General features: G+C 45.1%; 1 protein-coding gene and 1 long non-coding RNA gene across 6 annotated transcripts in view; one reads left to right on the forward strand and one right to left on the reverse strand.

Moving 5' to 3' along the window:
• The window catches only part of LOC137541790 (uncharacterized), a 318,006-nt gene extending 316,959 nt beyond the window's left edge, over nucleotides 1–1,047 (forward strand). Inside the window, exon 5 of the long non-coding RNA XR_011025269.1 lies at nucleotides 740–1,047. This is a non-coding gene — a long non-coding RNA (uncharacterized lncRNA). The remainder of the gene's footprint in view (nucleotides 1–739) is intronic.
• Nucleotides 1–14,168, reverse strand: part of LOC137541785 (cadherin-like protein 26) — a 177,106-nt gene that overhangs the window by 65,303 nt on the left and 97,635 nt on the right. For all 5 annotated transcript variants that reach the window (XM_068263289.1, XM_068263287.1, XM_068263290.1 and 2 more), the window contains 2 exons: nucleotides 8,916–9,066; nucleotides 2,429–2,595 (listed from right to left, as the gene is read on the reverse strand). In XM_068263289.1, the coding sequence (XP_068119390.1) occupies nucleotides 2,429–2,595; nucleotides 8,916–9,066 (318 nt within the window). The remainder of the gene's footprint in view (nucleotides 1–2,428; nucleotides 2,596–8,915; nucleotides 9,067–14,168) is intronic.

Raw genomic sequence — 14,168 nt, forward strand, 5'->3', positions numbered from 1 at the left:
TCTGCTGCTGCTGCTGCTGCTGCAAAAAGACAGCAGCGGGACTATGTTGTCCCGTGGAAGTGGCAAAATGACACGGAACCCCTGAAGGGTTCTCGCGGAACCCCAGGGTTCTCGCGGAACCCCGGTTGAGAATGGCTGATCTATACTTAGGGCATTTGAATCAGAATACTTTACCGTTTAATTCTCTGTGTGAAATGTGTAAATTCATAGCACTTTACTGAATGCAAATATGCAATCCATTTATTGATAGGACTTGTGCGCATGGAGAATTTGGCCTAATAGATATTCTGCCAGATTTCTTCGTTCCTGAGAGGGGGCTGTAGTTTCCCTTCTGGCAGCGCGGTCATCAGCTCTCATATCAGCCCCTTCCATTAGGATGATCCCTTTAGTGCTAGGTACACACCATACAATTTTCTGGCAGATTTACCTCCAATCTAAATTCACTGAGGAAACTGCAACTGAACTGACCCTAGGTTTCAACAAAGTGATCGATGCTCTTGAATCACAATCATCTGACATTTCCTCAATTAAAAACAAAAACCAGTGACCTAGAAGACCGTAATCAAAGGAACAATTTAAAACTAAGAGGAGTACCAGAGTCGGTTTCCCAGTCTGAGTTAAAACCTTTCACCACAAAGCTATTGAAACAAGTGCTGCCTCATCTAACAGACGTTGAACTGTCTATAGAAATAATGTATTGTTTACTTAAGCCTACATTTCTCTCTGAAAATATTCCCAGGGACATCATCATGAACTTCCAATTTTACCACACTAAAGAAGAACTCCTGGCTTACACTAAGAAAAATGGCAACCTACCTGACCCCTTTAAAAACGTTTTACTCTTTGCCGATCTTGCACAAGCCACACTGCAAGACTCTTAACCCCATCACTAAGACTCTGAGAGATCATCAAATCAAATATAAATGGGGTTTTCCTGCCAAACTAATTGTCTCATGCTCTGGAAAAACATCTGTTATCTCCACCCTGGATGAAGGCTTTTTGAAACACATGAAACTTCCATGTCCAGATCTAAAAGGAAAATCTCCCCTGAATACTTCCTCTAAGCTTCCCTTGGAATGGCACACTGTCACTGCTACCTGAGCTGTTATATTATCTGTTACTTGTCATTGCAATGGTATTAATGGCGGTGTTGTATTGGTCCAAGTACTTAGCTTGGCTTTACTTGCCCCAAAGGATGAATCCCTATTAAAGAGACTCTGTAACAACATTTTCAGCCTTTTTTCTTCTATCTTATACAGGTCTCTGCTCTCCGTTTCAGCTTGTCCTGCTGAGAAACTGAGAATCCCTGACTGGAGTGCAGATAATTCACTATTCAATACAAACTGATATATAAGTATACACGTATAGTGTAACATGATAGATATATATAAGTTTGTCCTATCAATATGGGCCAACATTTGTAAAGAATGCTTTCAGCACCTTGTTGAATCAATGCCACATAGAATTAAGGCAGTTCTAAAGGCAAAAGGGGGTCAAACACCGTATTAGTATGGTGTTCCTAATAATCCTTTAGGTGAGTTTATATCTAAACATTTGTATAGCGCTTTTCTCCAATTGGACTCGAAGCGCTCAAGAGCTGCAGCCACTGGGGCGCATTTAAGAGTCCACCCTGTAGCGTTAGGGAGTCTTGCTTACAACTCCTTACTGAATAGGTACTGACTCTAGCCAGGATTCAACCCTGGTCTCTAGATAGATAGAATCTCGTTATAGTAAACTCTGATATAGTAAACCTCTGGATGCAGTAAATTATTCAGGATGCCCAGTTTTACAGTAATTATCCTGGTTTCAGCATCAGAAACATTTCATATATCTATGTATTGCTGTATATTGGTATGTAGCCCCTCCCTCCCAGTGATGCTTAGCCTAGGCTGTTTAGCTGTGTGGGATTCTGCTCCCAGAGCATTCTGGGAGACCAGGTATGTTTGGCACTAGCTTCAGAATTCTCAGAAACAAACATTCTGCCGAGCTGCACCTGACAGAACTAAAGATGAGCCTAAAGAAAACCCGTGATAACTTTCAGAATGTAAATCAGGGAGAGGAAAGATTTTACAATGGGCAAACACTGACTAAATAATGTATAAATAAATATTATAAAAATAAGCACTTGTATTCAATGTTATTTTCAGTGCAGTTCCTCTTTAATAGTAATGACATAGTATGGATACAGTAGGATAAAAAGATCGAAAACATTTAAAAATGAGGAGGTAGTGGTGGACTTACCTCCTCCGGGCAGACACAAGAAAATGCTGATCAATTTTCAGCAAAACAATTTATTTACATACTCCAGTAAAATACAATGCGTTTCACGGGAGTGACCCGCCTCCTCAGGCAATAAGATGGAGCATATACAAAACAGGTTTGGTACTATGCCAAGCGCCTCTGTGAATAGTAATGCTGAACAGCTCACCTCATAACTGATGCAGCCCTTGCCACTAATCAGTCCACTTTTTGGATCGACAGTGAATTTCACATCAATATCTGAAGGGATCTGGTTGATTAAGTAAAAAGTGACTTCAGAGTTGGGGGTTTCCTCTTTGTCATCATCTGTAGCCAAGACACCGAAAATGGGACTGTCTGTAATGAAAACCAAATTCCAGGTTATAAAAAAAAAATGCTTCAAAAGAATACCTGAAGTGAAAACAAACTGATGACGAGGTAAACCATTGTATCTATAATCTGAATCAGGACTTTCCCAGGGTCCGAGGCCCATATGCAATTCTTTTTTTCACCTGAGTTTTCACCTAGGTGATAATTTTTCATCTTGATTTCAAATAACTTTCCAGCACGTTGCAACTTAAAAAGTACCAAAAATTAGGTGAAAAGAGTTCTATCAAAATTATTTTGAGCATTTTCTTGCTTTCTGGTGGCTTAAAGGGCATTTTATTGACAAGTTTAAAATTATCACCTAGGGAAAAACTGAGGAGAATAAGTGAATTGCATATGGGCCCCAGAGTCTTAAGGTGGCCATACACTCGTTAGATTAGCAGCAGATAGATCATCAGACAGATTTCTGATCTATCTGATGTGTTTAGGAACATTTTTTACTAGGAACAGATTTCCAATAGATTTCAGTATGAAATCTATTGAAAATCGATCTGATGGCATTTTTTTGCCATCAGATTTCCATAAGGTCCGATGCAAAATGATAAGCAATCTCAACAGATTGACCTAGATGTTCCAGTATGTCAGATCAATTGAAATCGGCCGCAGAATCGATTAGTCAATTGATTTGCGATAGATCGATTTCGCTCGATCGATCGGCCGCTAATCGGCTCAGTGTATGGGCCCCTTTACTTGAATTTAAAGGTTAAAAAAAACCATCTTAAGTTTTCGCTGTCGCATGGAACAGAAAAGTATTTTTATAGTATTAATGTCAGGACTCGCTGATATAGGATTAAGGTTCACACTGTATGCAAATGCGACCGACTAGCTAACACTTCCAAAGAGTGACCTAACCACACACACGGACTCTTTGTAAGTAGATTTTGCATACAATGTGAGACCTGAATATATACCAGCAATCCTCTGCGAGACAGGTAACAAGGCACAGATAGTATATGAGTATAACTGGTAATAGTCACCTGAATATTAGTGGCAACAGCAATCTAGAAAATAGCAGGAGATGTTGATAATGCGGAAGTACAGAAACAATAGCTTATTGGTATGCAGGTTCCAGGGCATGATGAGATAAAGTCCAGAACACAGCAGTACTATATAAATGTCACGGTACAGAAGGGCTAGGCAGAAATCAAGGTCAGGCAATCCAATGGTCAGGGCAGGCAGCAAACAGGCAGAGTCCAGTAACAAGTAATAGATCAGTTCAGGCAGCAAACAGGCAGAATCCAATAACAGGCAGTTGGTCAGGGCAGGCAGCAAACAGGCAGAGTCCAGTGACAAGCGGTAAGTCAAAGTCCAGAAAAGCAATCCACAAGTTTTCAAAGAACACCCAGCACTAAGCAGAAGCATACGCTAACACGAAAAGTTAAATTGCACTCGGTAACCTTAAATATATCAGGCAACCAATCAGTGGCCGGCCGCATGCACACAACAGCCAATCACACGCAGCCATTAATCTAGTTTAACTATCAGCTGAGAAAGAGAGAGAGAGAGAGAGAGAGAGATCTGCTGACACGGGTGGCAATACATGTCAACTGGTAACCAATACTAACCAGCAAAACATCCTGACAGTGTCTCAGCTATAGCACAGTGGCAAGAGCACTGCCTCCGACATCAGAGACCAGGGTTCAATCCCAGGCAGGGTCTGCATCCACATATTATTATTTATACATAAACCCCTGCCTAATTGTCAGCTGACTCTACCTCTGTCTCCACCTCAGACCATACTGCGGCCGAGAGGAGAGATCCCTTACAATTAACCACTACAGGACCGCGTCATGTCGATGGGCGTGGCCTTGGTGGCAGCCCCAGGACTGCCTAACGCCGATCAGTGTAAAGTCCTGGGGCTGGCTTTTGCAGGAGATCGCACGCCTCCTGCTTGGTAGGTGGAGCAGAGTCTCCCAGCGGCGAGACTGTTAGACGGCAAAACCACCGTCTATTTAGTACGTACAGCGCTGCGATCTAAGGCAGCGCTATACAGGGGACAGCCGTGTCACTCGGCTGTCCCCTCCAGAGGGACAAAAGCGATCCGCTGTGATAGGCTGAAGCCTATCACATCCGATCGTGCTGATTGGCTGGTGGAGGGAGGGAGGAAAAAAATGTCAAAAAATATTACAAATATAAAGAAATAAATATTGACAAAAAAAACAAATAAACATTGGGGGCGCGATCAGACCCCACCAACAGAGAGCTCTGTTGGTGGGGAGAAAGGGGGGGTGGAAATCACTTGTGTGCTAAGTTGTGCAGCCCTGCAGCGAGGCCTAAAAGCTGCAAGTTGTGAAAAATAGCCTGGTCTTTAGGGACCCCCCCTTTACCCCAAAGCCTGTGGTCCTGAAGAGGATAAAGAGAACCCGAGGTGGGATTTTATAATGTTAGTAGGGCACAAAGGCTGGTTGTGCATACTATCACCAGCCTCTGTCGCCGTATAGTGTGCCCCCCCCCCCCCCCCCCCCGCGCTCTGCTGTCCCCTGTAATAAAAAACGCTGTGCTAGCGACATGCACCTTGTCACCAGCATGCTGTTTACCTATGTGGTGCCTTTCACTGCCGCTCCCCCGCCTCTTCTATATCGCTGCTCTCCGCCCGCGTCCCTTCCATCCCGCTGATTGGAGGGCAGGGACGCGGGCAGGGAGTGGCGATATAGAGGAGGCGGGGGAGCGGCGGTGACAGGCACCACATAGGTAAACCACGTACTAGCGACAAGGTGCATGTCGCTAGCACGGCGGTTTTTATTACAGGGGACAGCAGAGCGCAGGTGTGGCCTGGGGGCACGCTATACGGCAACAGAGGCTGGTGATAGTGTGCACAACCAGCCCTGTGCCCTACTAACTTTATAAAATCCCACCTCGGGTTCTCTTTAACCAGCTCCTTGTACAGACAGATCTTGGACATTTGTGGGTCCTTAGATGTGTTTTTCTCAGCCATACAGAGATTTACAACCTGGAATTAGTTATCAGTGGGAGTTACACTACAGACTGACTGCAGAGAGATTCTGATTTAAACCTCTGTATTATTAACCTTTAGGCTGGTTTCAGACTGCGGATTGGCATTAGCGGTGCCTTCTGTGCATTAGTACGCGGTAATCCCCATCTGCCAGCCAAGCCAGGCAGGAAGTGACATTCACTTCCTTTGGCCGAAGCGTTCACGTGCGCGGAAGCAAAATTGCTAAAATACGCTTCAGCACGTGCAAATACTTGTTGCGGTCATTTTTACACACAAGCGTTGCCATAGAGTTCCATGAGTTTCAGTCTGCCGCACAGTAACGTAGGCTTGCCCTGGCGTCGGGGATGTGGCGAACACGTCACTTGCGTCCCAGTGTGAAAAGGGCCCTTAAGGTGCCCATTAATTAAACAAAAATTAATTTTTATGAACAATTTTATATTTAAATCAGTAAATGCAATCAAATGTTTTTTTAAAAAAGTTGCTCACTAAAGATTAAAAATGATCATATAGTCGATCGTCAACATAGCTGTTTTGTTGATACACCTAGCATTTTTTTTTTTTCAAATGGTCTTCTGATCAAGTAGAAAATCATACCATTGACATACATGACCTATTATTATATTTTTAAACACCTTCTTACTAACAAATCTTTATTGTTAGCTTTATGTCACCAGCATTAAAGGGACCTTGAGCTGTGCATTAAAAAAGTAAACTGGACTTACCTGTGGCTTCCTCCAGCCCACCATAGCCCACGAGGTTCCTGGCATCCTCCTGGCCCCCTCTGCTGTTCTGCTCCGGTAACGCAACGACTTTGGGTGAAGTTGCGCGCTTGACACCGCTGCGTAGCCGTCACGTCATCATGACAGCCGCTGTACGGTGGCCGTCCTGATGACACAAGGGCTACGCAGGGGGAGGGGGCGAGCACGGGCGACTTAACCCGAAGTCGTCTTGTTACCGGAGCCGCCAGCGAAATAGAAGAGAGGGCCAGGAGGATGCCGAGAACCTCACAGGGCTTGTAGGAAGCTCCAGGTAAGTCCGGTATTCTTTTTTAATACACCTTTTTAATACACAGCTCAGGGTCCCTATAAATTGTGGCCCAATGTTTTACCTTGATTATTTTAATTCTAATAATATTTTTAATTAAAACAATTATCTACCTATCTGCTGATTTAAAAAAAAAAACTACACTTCAGTGCCAGCCATGTTTGAATTGTGTTGATATCATGTCTTGCCCAGATCTACATGGACCAGTCCACATCAGTCAGTAGGATTGTTATTGAGGTGCAAATTTGGGATGCTTATTCAAATTCCGTACAATTGAAATTTCCACATTTACACTAATTTTATGAACGATTTGAGAATCATTCATAAAAAGCATACCTTTAGTGGCTACATTTACAGTGAGCCTAGTGCTATGCCATGTAGCTTTGGGACTACACATACACACGTTTATCTCAACTCAAAGTCACTTCACTTTACTGTTAAAATTCCTTTTTTTTATTATTATTTTTTTTACAGACTACAGGATGTAGTTTAAATATAACAGAAAAAAAGAGTGACTGAATATAACATTTTACAGGTGAAAATTTCAGCTTTAAAGGACATCCAAGGTGAAGATAAACTGATGAGAAAACAACAATTGTATCTGTCATCCTCCTAAAAATGACTTTTTTTAAAATATCCCACAGTTTTATTTTATATTTAAATCTAGTTTTTAAGTTTCTACTGTTTCATTGGCATCAATTCACCAGAGGTTACCGACCTATTTATCTCATAGGAGGTAATTTACCTCCTGTGATATCTCCAAATAGCAATTCTCCAGAAGTATAGGGTGAAATATCAACAGAGAGAAATCCATGCGATAAATCTGCGATAGTCGTTATTTTTTCTCAAAATCACAATTCACCAGGGAAAAAGGGTGTGGCCATTCGTTATTTTTTCATCTATTTATCCCCTGAATGGACCTGGAGATATGTGGTTTTTCGCACAGCTTAGTTTACTAGCAGCACACAGTAACAGCTTATACTGTACATATTTCAGGCAGCAGAGAGCAGCCCATTTACAATATTAAGCATATTAAGCAATATTAAGCATTTACAATATTAAGTGGATGGGCGAAACGAAGGAGGAATTTGGATACATTTTTCATTGGGAGCAGGTGTGAAAATGTATCCAAATACATCCTCCGTTTCACCCACTCACTTAATATTGTAAATGCTTAAAGGGAAGGTTCAGGGACTATGAAAAAAAAAAAATCCTTATCCACTTACCTGGGGCTTCCTCCAGCCCGTGGCAGGCAGGAGGTGCCCTCGGCGCCGCTCCGCAGGCTCCCGGTGGTCTCCGATGGCCGACCCGACCTGGCCAGGCCGGCTGCCAGGTCGGGCCTCTTTTGCGCTCCATTGTGCGTTCCACGCCGGCGCGCTGACGTCATCGGACGTCCTCCGGGCTGTACTGCGCAGGCTCAGAACTACTAAGCCTGCGCAGTACAGCCCGGAGGACGTCCGATGACGTCAGCGCGCCGGCGTGGAACGCACAATGGAGCGCAGAAGAGGCGCGACCTGGCCGCCGGCCTGGCCAGGTCGGCGCGGCCACCGGGAGCCTGCGGAGCGGCGCCGAGGGCACCTCCTGCCTGCCACGGGCTGGAGGAAGCCCCAGGTAAGTGGATAAGGATTTTTTTTTTCATAGTCCCTGAACCTTCCCTTTAATATTGCTTAATATGCAGAACGGAGGGAGGGATTTGTAATGGAAGGAGAGGGTCAAAAAACAGGGAGGGAAACCCTCTGCGGTCACGTGCTGGTAATAACCTTCTCCTCCTACCCACAATCCTTTACTTCCAGCATCCAGAGAGGCAAAGTATTGCATGCAAATCATTAACACCGTATAACTATCGACCGTTTATCGCTCGGTTTTCACATCCATATCGCTCCATTATCGCCTGCTACTGAACACTTCTCTCTCTATTTTCTCACAGTGGTGAACTGCAAACAAAGTGTTAAAATACTGCATGAGATAAAATACCGACCTTTTATCTCTTACTAACCCTCCTCTGGTGAATTGAGGCCATTGTCTCTGCTCAATGACACATTCACTGAAGTACACTGGAGCCATTTACTGACAGGAAAGTGTTTTATGGCTGTAATTACTTATCAGTGAGGGTTATGCTATAGTCTGACCCAGTCCCCACTGGACAGAAGCGGTCACTTGCATACCTGATGTTTAACTCTTTCAGGCAGAGAAAGAAAGCACAGCCCAGTTGTTTGTGTGCTATGCACTGTACATACACATCTATCTCATCATGTCACATGTCACCTCGGTTGTCCTTTAACATTATACATACCGAGGTTGATGGTTTCCTTCAGTGGGATTTCGTATACTTTCTGTGTGAACCTGGGGGCGTTGTCATTCTTATCTATCACTTCTACGTTAAAAATGAGAGATTTGTCCAGTATCTTATCAGGGTTCGATCTGTCGGCAACATCAAAGCTCACCTGTGGGGGAGAAGAACGAAGAGATGAGGCAGATATATAAATATTCATTCATTAATCTATTTAGGGAAGGACGATGACCAAAGACTCCGACTTCCTCAGTTTTAGGGCCCCGTTCACACTGAAGTGAAAAAGGCTGCATTTACCGAACGCAGTTAAATGCAAAAGCGGACAGGAAATGCACTCCATGTTATAAATAGGATAACTTTACAGTGTAAAGGGGAATGCAAATGCTATCTTATATCTGAAAACAAATAAAAATTGTTGAATTAATACAATTTATGAATAAACTTAAAAAATTGTGAAACTGTAAAAATAAGGTAGGCAGAGAGTAGACAAAATCCAAGCAGAGGTCGATGCAGGCAGCAGGCAGAGAGTAGTCAAAATCCAGGCAGAGGTCGGTACAGGCGGCAGGCAGAGAGTAGTCAAAATCCAGGCAGATGTCGGTGCAGGCGGCAGGCAGAGAGTAGACAAAATCCAAGCAGAGGTCGATGCAGGCAGCAGGCAGAGAGTAGTCAAAATCCAGGCAGAGGTCGGTACAGGCGGCAGGCAGAGAGTAGTCAAAATTCAGGCAGAGGTTGGTGCAGGCGGCAGGCAGAGAGTAGTCAAAATCAAGGCAGACGTCGGGTGCAGGCGGCAGGCAGAGAGTAGTCAAAATCCAGGCAGAGGTTGGTGCAGGCGGCAGGCAGAGAGTAGTCAAAATCAAGGCAGACGTCGGGTGCAGGCGGCAGGCAGAGAGTAGTCAAAATCAAGGCAGACGTCGGGTGCAGGCGGCAGGCAGAGAGTAGTCAAAATCCAGGTAGACGTTGGTAACAGTAAGGCATAAGCACTTAGCTCAGAAGCAGTTGGGAACCAAATATTGTTAACATCCTGTGCTTTCAAATGAGCTTATCTGCCACATCTCTGCCATGGCAGTCAGGTGGCACAGGGGAGAGATCAAATTCCAACTTGTGATTAGACAAAATAGTAGGAATTAGACAGGCAAAACTCTCTCTCGAAGAGATATATATATATATATATATATATATATATATATATATATATATATATATATATATATGTATATATATATATATATATGTATATATATAGACACCCTTGCTGGTTTGCTCTCCCCTTATATAAATACAGAGGCAAACTGAGAGGATAGCGCTCACAGCATACGGTGTGTGTAAATGCACAACTTATCCAAAACTGCATGCATGAATGAACAGCTGTACACAACCCTATTAGAGTGCACCAATCAAGACAGATTGCATTGCAAATCAGTATATAATACAAATGGCAAAAGAACTTAAAAATTGAACATCAGCGGCTGATTAAAAAAACAATGCTTTGGATGGCACTTCCTTCGCTTTGGATAGGACGGAGCTTAACGCGGAAGAGACCAGAGCGCACACGAGGGGGAAGGCAGCGAGCCCCCGAGCTGGGAGCGGAATAACACTGACCGAGCGCACGGCAGTTAGGTGCCATCCATAGCAAAGGGAGTTCAGCCTGCCATCTGGCCAACAGAACGGGGTGGAGCCCATGGAAAACTCTATGCTATAATAACACTCATGGAATTTGTAAGTGCAATACGATTTCATTCTTTGAATAAATGTATACGGTATCACACTATATGAGGCTTTTTAACTGAGGGGAACTGGGAGAACAGTGTCTGATTACAAGAAACAAGAACAGCCAGAGGGTGAGGGACGGCCTGGGAACGGTCCTGGCGCTGCTTCTGACCCGCCAGTGGGTCCTCCAACACGGTGAGTTTACTCATGTGAGTGAGGTGGAGGTTGTCATTTGTATGAAGAGGATTTTGGAATCACAACTGGGACTGTCCTTCAAAGTGTCTATACGATAATGAATTGCATGTTGTTTTACTAATCTGCAGTGGAGAGTGGTTGAATACATATGAACTGCTGGACTACACTTTACATAGGCATTGGTTTTTTAATCAGCCGCTGATGTTCAATTTTTAAGTTCTTTTGCCATTTGTGTTAAATGCTGCTATGGAATGCAATCTGTCTTGATTGGTGCACTCTGATAGGATTGTGTACTGCTGTTCATTCATGCATGCAGTTTTGGATACTGTAAGTTGTGCATTTACACACACCATATGCTGTGAGCATATATACTGTATATGTATGTATATATATACATATATATATGTGCAAAGGTTGGGTCTACTTTAAAGAGAACCTGTAACATAAAAAAGTGTAACAAAAAAAAAGTTCCCCCGGGGGGTACTCACCTCGGTAGGGGGAAGCCTCAGGGTCCCAATGAGGGTCCCCCTCCCCTGTAGCTGCAGGCAGTCCAGCGCTGGCTCCCCCGAAGTGTCTCGGAATCCTCCCTCGACAAGCACTGATTTATTTACCTTGCCTGGCTCAAGCGGGGGCGCTGTTGTGGCTCTCTGCACGGAAATAGGCGAAAATAGCCGATCTCCGCCTGGTCCGCTCTACTGCGCAGGCGCAGGAGACTTGCGCCTGCGCAGTAGAGCTGCCCGACAGCGATCGGCTATTTCCGCCTATCTCTGAGGCAGAGAGCCGATACTGTGCCTTCGCTGGAGCCAGAGAGGTAAATATTTACATCCCCTGTTCGGGGAGCTTTTTCGCCGGCGCTGTGGGACCGAAGAGGACGGGGGAAGCCCCACCTGAGGCGAGTACCCCCCAGGGGAAGTTTTTCTCGATACAGGTTTTCTTTAATTTTTTTAACCCACCCCCCCACCAATGATGTCACGCCGCACCGCCACTCGGCCGTCCTGATTGGCCAACGAGGATCCCAGAAAGAAGAATGTAGGTAAGGGGATCCTGATGACCGGGGGGAGAAGCCTGGGCCCCCGCTGGCAGCGCTAATCACACGCGGGACCCAGGAAAATGCAGCGCGGCTGCAAGCCCGTATCCACTTGGGCAATCCAACTGGGGAGAGAGGAGCCTCTGAACCTATTTCAAATTGGCACTGCGATTGGTCTGAGGAAGTGGGCTCGCACCCACGAAATGTGTTGCCTGTGAAAAAATAAAAACTACTTTTAGTCAACATCGCTAGTATCAATGGAAAGTTAAGCCAACTCCACCATTTTTTGCTTTTATTGTGCTTCTAACAAAGTTTAATTGTTCCTGGGCACCTGTTTCCCCTGTTATGACATATATAGAACATAGGTTATAACACTAGGCAACAGGCCAGTCTCTGTGCGTAAATGTACAAGTCCCAGCATGCTCTCTGCTTACTGACTGACAGTATGGATTGCAAGGCATGCTGGGATATCTCACTCTACAGCAGCCACAGATGTACAACTTAGTTGTCCTTGCTATATACAACAATCTGTAAGGTCTGCGGTGCTGAGTACTACAGACGGTCAGTGAGTTACAAATTATTCCATCTCGCATGCAAATTGTAGGCAGCCCTGAAGGCCGATTCTTGGCTGCATTCAATTTGTATGCAAGCTGGAGTAATTTGCACCTCATTGACCATCGCTACTCAGTACGAGAACCCATTTTACATAAGGAAAAAATGTGGATTTGTAGTTGCTGGTTCCAGAAATATTTGTTCAACAGGAACCCGAGGTGTGAGACCTATGGAGGCTGCCATATTTATTTCCTTTTAAACAATACCAGTTGCCTGGCTGTCCTGCTGATCTTTCTGGTCAGTAGGGTCTGAATCACACACCTGAAACAAGCATGCAGCTAATCTTGTCAGATTTGTCATAGACATCTGATCTGCTGCTTGTTCAGGGGCTACAGCCTAAAGTATTAGAGGCAGAGGATCAGCAGAACAGCCAGGAAACCTGCATTATTAAAGGGAACCCGAGGTGAGAGGGATATGGAGGCTGCCATATTTATTTCCTGTTAAAGAATACCACTTGCCCGGCAGCCCTGCTGATCTTTCTGGTCAGTAGGGTGTAAATCACACACCTGAAACAAGCATGCAGCTAATCTTGTCAGATTTGTCATGACATCTGATCTGCTGCATATGCTTGTTCAGGGTCTATGGATTAAAGTAATAGAGGCAAAGGATGAGCAGGACAGCCAGGCAATGAGTATTATTTAAAAAAAAAAAAAAACATGTCAGCCTCCATGTCCCTCTCACTTCGGGTTCCCTCCAGTCACGGATATTACACAGACGGCATGCCTAGTAGTTGTGACTTCTGAGCATTAAGGTAGCCATACACTGGTCGATTTGCCATTAGATCGACCAGCTGACAGATCCCTATCTGATCAGATCAGATAGGGATCGTATGGCTGCCTTTACTGCAAACAGATTGTGAATCGATTTCAGCCTGAAACCGATCACAATCTGTTGAGCTACTCCTGCCGCCTGCCCCCCCCCCCCCCCCCCCCCCCCCTACATTACCTGATGCTGGCTCCCGGGCATCTTCTCCGCGCTGCACGGCTCTGTTCCGGCTCCATCCCGGCGCTTCCTGTGTCACTCCGTGACCAGGATGTTCAAATAGAGCGCCCTCTATTTGAACTTCCTGGTCACGGAGTGACACAGGAAGCGCTGGGATGGAGCTGGAACAGAGCCGTGCAGCGCGGAGAAGATGCCAGGGAGCCAGCGTCAGGTAATGTATACCTGATCGGATCGGCCGCCGCTAGCGACGCGCTCCCTGCCCGCGGGCGATCGAGGGTAATTTCCCGCATGGCGCGATCGACGGACCGATCCGATTTCGGGAGGAAATCGGATCGGCGGGTGCATTTACCGCGAACGATTGGCAGCAGATTCGATTCCAGGATCGAATCTGCTGTCGAAACGGCCGCGAATCGGTCCAGTGTATGGCCACCTTAAGTGTACTTTTGTGTTTTTGTTCAGTTACACCAGAGATACGCTCTACAATCCGTCTACAAACAGCACAATGATGCAACCCGAACTGCCAGTCACGGATCAGCAGGATTTCTCTTCATGTGAAGCAGAGAAAACCTCAGCGAGGTCTCTGTGACTCACAAGTGTTGCGTTGCTGCATCCTGGGGCGATTCATCCTCCAAACCTGCAGATTTTATATATACAGTAAGAAATAATCCATTCTAAAGTCTGACAATAGCTGAGCTAGCTACACCTGGCTCATAAAGCCTGCATTATTTGTGCGGTGAAAGCAGCATTGTCCTGTACTCGGTGCACACTGGGAC

This window comes from Hyperolius riggenbachi, chromosome 12 (genome assembly GCF_040937935.1).
Source record: "Hyperolius riggenbachi isolate aHypRig1 chromosome 12, aHypRig1.pri, whole genome shotgun sequence".
Taxonomy (NCBI): Eukaryota; Metazoa; Chordata; class Amphibia; order Anura; family Hyperoliidae; genus Hyperolius; species Hyperolius riggenbachi.